The following is a 6,202-nucleotide window of genomic DNA, read 5'->3' as shown; positions in this document are numbered from 1 at the left end:
AAGAATTCATCGATCATCCATTGCCCAAAGTCTTCACTGCTAAGTTCTCGGTACACTGAATTCTCATCTGGACTTCCGGTGCAGATGAACTGATGTTCGGTTTTACCAGGGGGCCTATCTTCAAATCACTGTCAGCGTTAATCGTATAGTACATTGGCACCAGGAGGTCTCACCTTCGCACCATTGAAAGTATCCATAGAATCCTTGCTCGTACTTGACCACTTCACGGTGTTGCTCACGGAGACATAGCCATGGCTTCTACATCAAGGGAGACAACTGCCAAGAAACGGATTCTGAAGCCATCAATGACTTTGAAGGGTCACGGAAAATGGATTCAATCCATATCCTACTATCCAGATGGCCAGCGAATGATCAGCGGATCTCGGGACAAGACTGCTCGGCAATGGGACCTGAAGACGGGCAAGGAGATTGAGGGAGCGGGGCATGTTTGCAAGCTGGAGGTATTTGCAGTGGCGGTATCGAGGGATGGTCGATGGTTTGTCACTGGTGGTGGAGATTGGAATAATGGGGAGCTGAAAGCCTGTGAGGTTGAGACGGGAATTGTGAAAACATTCGAAGGCCACTCACGGAAAATCAACTGCATTGATATCTCTGTAGACAACACGCTACTGGCGAGTGGGGTCAAGAGATTGGACGCCCGAATATGGAACTTGGACACTGGCAAACTCGTGGCCGGTCCATTTTGACAGCATTGGTCATGTGGGCGCAGTTCGATTCTCCCCAGACTCAAAGAAGCTCGCAGTCAGTCATATGGGGGGACGTGCCTCGAGGGTTTGGGATCTCAAATCACAGAAATTGGATGTGAGGAAAGGGCAATCTGTTATCAGAGGACACAAACACAACTGCGCCATTGTTTTGGACAAACAAAAAACATCATAGCAGCATTCAGTTTCAACCACGGATATTACCATGACCTCGCCAGGACTATCTACGAGTTCGACAGGTCAACGCTGGAGACCGCCAAGACGATCTACGAATTTGATGCGTCGATGCTGGAGACCGTCGGAACTCCCTTCGAAGGGCACACCTCGACTGTCACAGGTCTAGCACTTTCACTTGACGGCACTCTCCTTGCTAGCGCTTCCTACGACAACACCATCAAGCTCTGGGCTTTCGAGTCTCGCCAGCTCCTCGCTTCCTTCAACGCTTATATCCATGCCCTTGTCCTTTCACCCGACTCACGCCAACTAGCTTACACAACATCCACCGACAACGATCACATCTACATATGCGATATTCCATTCGACATCCTCGCTCAGGTTAGCGTATCACTCCCCGCGGACATTTTCTACAGACCAATGCATGCAAGGGAGTCAGCTCGTAGCATTCTACCACCTCCCCCTACCAGTTTCGCCCCTCGTCATGCAGGGTCCAAATCCTGGACTGACAGACATGCCGGAACTTCTCACACACAGCCTACTAAGGTGCAGTTATCGTCTGCTACGATGTGGGGGCAACACTATGAACTGGGATTCCAGCCACTGTGCCAGGACACACTGCATTCCACAAAAGACCCATGGCAGATCTCCAAAGTACAACTATATCGCCTGTCATAGGTCTTCCCCCTCCATCGCAGATACCCTCCTCTACACTAGGTTCACGGCCACTCCAGTCGCACCCCGACCCCCGCGAACTCCTTCCCTCCTCTTCCCACACGCATACGGGTCTTTTCAACTCGTAATGTTGGATCTGGCAATCTCCCCCTTGAAGCAACACTCCAAGACCTCTCAAAATATATCACCAAGGATGGAGACTACCCTATTGCTCGGGCGGGTTCGGGGAGATCTGGAAATGCACACTTTACAAAGATCGTAAACTCAGTCAATGTTCGTTTGGGTGTCTTTTGTTTGTCCATCTGCATGAAATTGATCATCATGCAGGTCGCAGTGAAATCATTGCAGGTGTACGCTGATGATCATTTTGGGGCAGCGAAGACAAAAAGATCAAGGTGGGTATCTTATCGAGGGGCTTTGTCTATTGCTTACACTAGGGGGCGCTGCTTCATAGAGGATAAAGCGTGAACTCAGGATATGTGCAAACCTCAACCATCCAAATATTTGCCTGTTTTTGGTTATACGTGTGGCTTCGGCCCATTTATAGCAATAGTCAGTCCTTGGGCGGACAACGGTAACTTGACGGTCTATTTGGAGCGTGAGGGTGCGGATCTTACTCTCGTTAGACGATTTCAGCTGGCCAGTCCCCCATGTATTTTTAGGAGACAACAAAACTGACTGAAAACTTAGCTAAGAGATATCATAGCTGGTCTGCAATATCGTATGTGATAAACTTGCTTGTTGCTGGACCGAGCTATAACCACTCCTCATAGTTCACGCCAACAGTGTAATCCACGGTGACTTCAATGGGGTGAGTTCGATCTTCCTAATGGTTCCAATTTCATTGAGACGTGAGCTCCAGCCTAACGTGCTTATTTACGGTGATGGCACTGCGTGTGTTGCTGACTTTGGCCTTTCGTTGATGTATTCCGAGTTTATAAGCGCCTCTCAGGCTTCCTGGACGTCCACGCTCAAAGGCAACATGCGATGGATGGCTCCTGAGCTGCTTGGAGAGCGGGAGGATGGCTCTCAAGCTCGGCCAAGCGAGCAGAGTGACATGTATTCATTCGGCGGTATCATGCTGCAGGTACGTCTGGTTAATTTTGACCTTCCACTGATATCACAAGTTCCACTCGTAGGTCCTCACCAACAAAGTACCCTATTATCACCTCACGAATGATGCCGCCATCATACTTTGCATAGCCAAGTCACAAACGCCTTCCAGATCTCGTTATCCTAAGCTCCCTGAACAATACTGGCAATTTATCGAGCAGTGTTGGTCTACTCGTCCTTCGGACCGTCCCTCGGCGGAGGGAGCCGACACCACGATCAGGAATGAATTTCACTCGCTGTCCAGACCTCGTTGATTCTTGCACTGCCTCGGATTCAGACATATTTTTACAGCACAGCCAGATAGATAAACCTAGGTATACCTGTATAGTAAACGTGGGCTCACCCCAGGATATTAGAGCGCACCTGTGCCGCAACGCGGCAACGTCAGTTGCACAGTTATTGGAATCGGAAGAATCATTGGAATTGATGAAAGAATTATCCTGTTCACGAATTCTGCGACGACCTACATGCAGGCGATCACTGGTCCGACTGACATCAGTGAATTGACGAGTCCTTGATATTGTATCCGTGAGAACGATAGAAGCACGTAATTATGCCCCCGGCGTATCTTTCGGACTATGTCGATTCATTAAAACATCGCGCGCTATGGTGAGATGCCCGCTCAGACTTGAGCTATATGTGCACGAGGCGGAAACGTGTAACTTTTGTAGTCTGCCCACGAGTTCTTTACCCATCTGACGGATCTCGGTCTTACAGGACAGAACTTTACTGGAACATAATGACCATTGACACGAGCCTGAACAATCAGAAATCAGGCTTCCGGCGTGTTACAGGATTCTGGTCTCTCATATGCGATTTCTCTTCCGACCTTTGCATAGTTTCGTATAACGGCATTCAACTGATATCGATCATGATTCAGGATGTATCTGGCAATGCAATGCAATCACCATCGCATCAAGTGTACTGGAATCATGATGCATTGGATATAATGCGCTTTGTATCAGCATCACTCCACGCTAACCATATCTTTCTTTGTTTGAATATACTAGCTCAATGATCCAAGCGAATGAGACGACGAATAAAGTGAGTTATGTTTACTCCGCTTCGACCCACTCCGTGTCATGGTTTCTTGTCTGACTTCTCTAGTGTTATGCTGCAGAATGGCCCTTGCTCCATACGAGGCATTGGAGGACGCCTCGGGCTCGGCTAGCAAGGCCAAAGAGACTGTACATGCTTGTTTCAATCACATCGCACTTAGACCTGTGTTAGATCGATGACCACACAATTTCATAAGGAACTCCTCGACTCTTACAAGCTTGCAACAGAAACACCCAGATAATGGTGTTGGAAATGAGTTGCCAACCTCATCAACGACTGGAGCTTTCCTGATGTTCAAGTAACTATGTGCTCGATACTGGTTTGCAAGTCAAAAATATACTTTGATTCGATCGCGGGCTTTCTCTTTTCACCGATTTTGCACCGCAATACTTCAACCAATCAAGGGTCTTGCAGAGGTGGGTTCAGGTATCTATCTCCGTCATGCCGATTTGGCGATAGAAGCGCTGAACGACGGTATATCTAGCATGAACACCATCGTTACACACCCCAACATCACCCACTCGTTCACACCCATCCCTTGAATATGACCGTGGTCTCAAATGATCCCAGTTGGTGGCCAGCAATCAATGCGAATATTTTTTTCACCTATTGGTTGAGTTCGTCGTCCGTTTGGTAATGTCTCGATCTAACATTGACATGCGGTTTCGCAGTTGCCGCCGGCGTCGTGGTGGTATACGACTGGAGTGAGCAGGCCATTGTTCTGAAATTGCTGATATTCTTATGATATCTCTAGTACTGACACTCGGACAAGAGGTAGGTCGATGTCACCGCCGAAGTATCCAACTCGCTGAGAATGATGTTATAGATTGAACTGATCTGGGTAAGTTGATGTGACAGAATCCCATACCAGAAGAAGCTCAAGACGATACGAGACAGAGGCAGCGCTGGTCTTTCATGACTGTGCTGTATTTGGTTGTTCGTACCTCATGTTACATCTTAGCGTGATTGGCGGTTGCGCTGACTCCAAAGTGTTCTAGATACGTTATATTGGAATACCATGTACTGTGTATGTGCCGAGGTCAACAAATTGATACTGTGTTAATAGCTCATTTCTGACAATCAGTGCCAATGTTTTGCGTATGTCTCATATGCATTGTGTTTGATTCCTCTGACCGGCGGCACACAGCAAATCTACGATCGGTCTCCCTGTCAGATGCAGTGAGTATTCCGTAACAATCTCATTCTCATTCAATGAATACGCTCATATGTAGGGGTGAGTGAGATTCTAACCATTGAACTTAGCTCAACATGATGTCTCATTAGGTGTGAGTCGGAGCGTTTGATCCTAGTGCCAGGTAATTACTAATTGAGTGTTTCAGGCAATGTCATGAACTGCGTGCTAAATGGGACGAGTGTGGTCATAGTTGCTATGTTAGGCGGTGAGTTACCCAGCTGCAGTACTTCTGTGATATTGACTCGGCTGGATCCTGATACAAGTCATCATGATTGTTCGGTTATATGCCATGTATCAGAGACCTAGAGTGATGCTTATCTTCCTTGTTATTATCTTCCTGGCTGTTAACATCACTTGCGGAGTAATCACGGCAATATCACTCAAGCATATGGTAGCGGGTAAGCCTTACTTGTGGACTTGAAGAACACGGCTCATTGGCGAATACCAGAGGAGCTGATACTCTCTGGCACATATATGTGCAGTTATGGATTTGAGGGGGATTCACAGCTTCTGATTTCAATGGTTTGGATGCTCAACACTGTATGGGAGGTTCTCGCACTGTGCCTTGCAGTCTGGATTGCTGTGAAGCAGTTCCGTTACCTGCGACGGCTCCGCCCATCGACAGGGTCGACCATCGGAAACTGTTTCAAAGTGCTGATAAAATCACACGTGCTTTATTTTGCAAGGTGAGCTTGTAACGTGAATATTGTTATCTTTTTATGCTAAAGTTCCTCACGTGCTAGCTTTGTTTGTGTCTCTTGCCTCCAGCTTAGTGTTCTCTCTCCAGAGTTCGCTGTACGTCGACGTGTCATTGACATCTGCTTGTAGTCACTGCTCACCATTTCTGTAGAATTCACAGTCTATGGGAGCTCTGATACTCGACAGTGTTCTTCAAATTTTCTTCAGCGTGCAGATGTTTGTGCTGGGACCACGCCTCATCCTTAGCGTTCGAGAATATCACGCTGAGCTTGTAACCAGCTCCGACGTAGAAACTAGCATGCCCTCGATTGTCTTCCAGGAGCGTGTACATGTACCAACTAGCAGTACTGTATAGGGAAATGCTTGCCGAGTAGTCAGGAGGAAGTTGGTCGAGGATCCATTATGTTAGTTATTTATGTAGGTTGAAATCTGTCGTAGCATATTTAAGACGAGGTTTATGTAGACAAACCCCTTGATGCATCACGACTGGAACCCAGCGAACTGCCCGCCCACACTTGCGTCAAGTGGCAAGCTGGAATCATCCGGAGCGTCTAAAAACCAA

At 47.6% G+C, this 6,202-nt stretch overlaps 1 protein-coding gene across 1 annotated transcript; it reads left to right on the top strand.

Annotated features, from left to right (window-relative positions):
• Positions 1 to 3,267: 3,267 nt before the first annotated feature.
• BJ212DRAFT_1402170 (uncharacterized protein) lies at positions 3,268 to 3,731 on the top strand. The gene has a single exon (XM_041337349.1). The coding sequence runs from the start codon at positions 3,325 to 3,327 to the stop codon at positions 3,703 to 3,705; it is 381 nt and encodes a 126-aa protein (XP_041185722.1). The 5' UTR covers positions 3,268 to 3,324; the 3' UTR covers positions 3,706 to 3,731.
• Positions 3,732 to 6,202: the final 2,471 nt, after the last annotated feature.

The sequence above is a fragment of the Suillus subaureus genome (genome assembly GCF_016647635.1).
Source record: "Suillus subaureus strain MN1 chromosome Unknown BJ212scaffold_146, whole genome shotgun sequence".
NCBI lineage: Eukaryota > Fungi > Basidiomycota > Agaricomycetes > Boletales > Suillaceae > Suillus > Suillus subaureus.
This window is presented reverse-complemented; position numbering and strand designations above follow the sequence as displayed.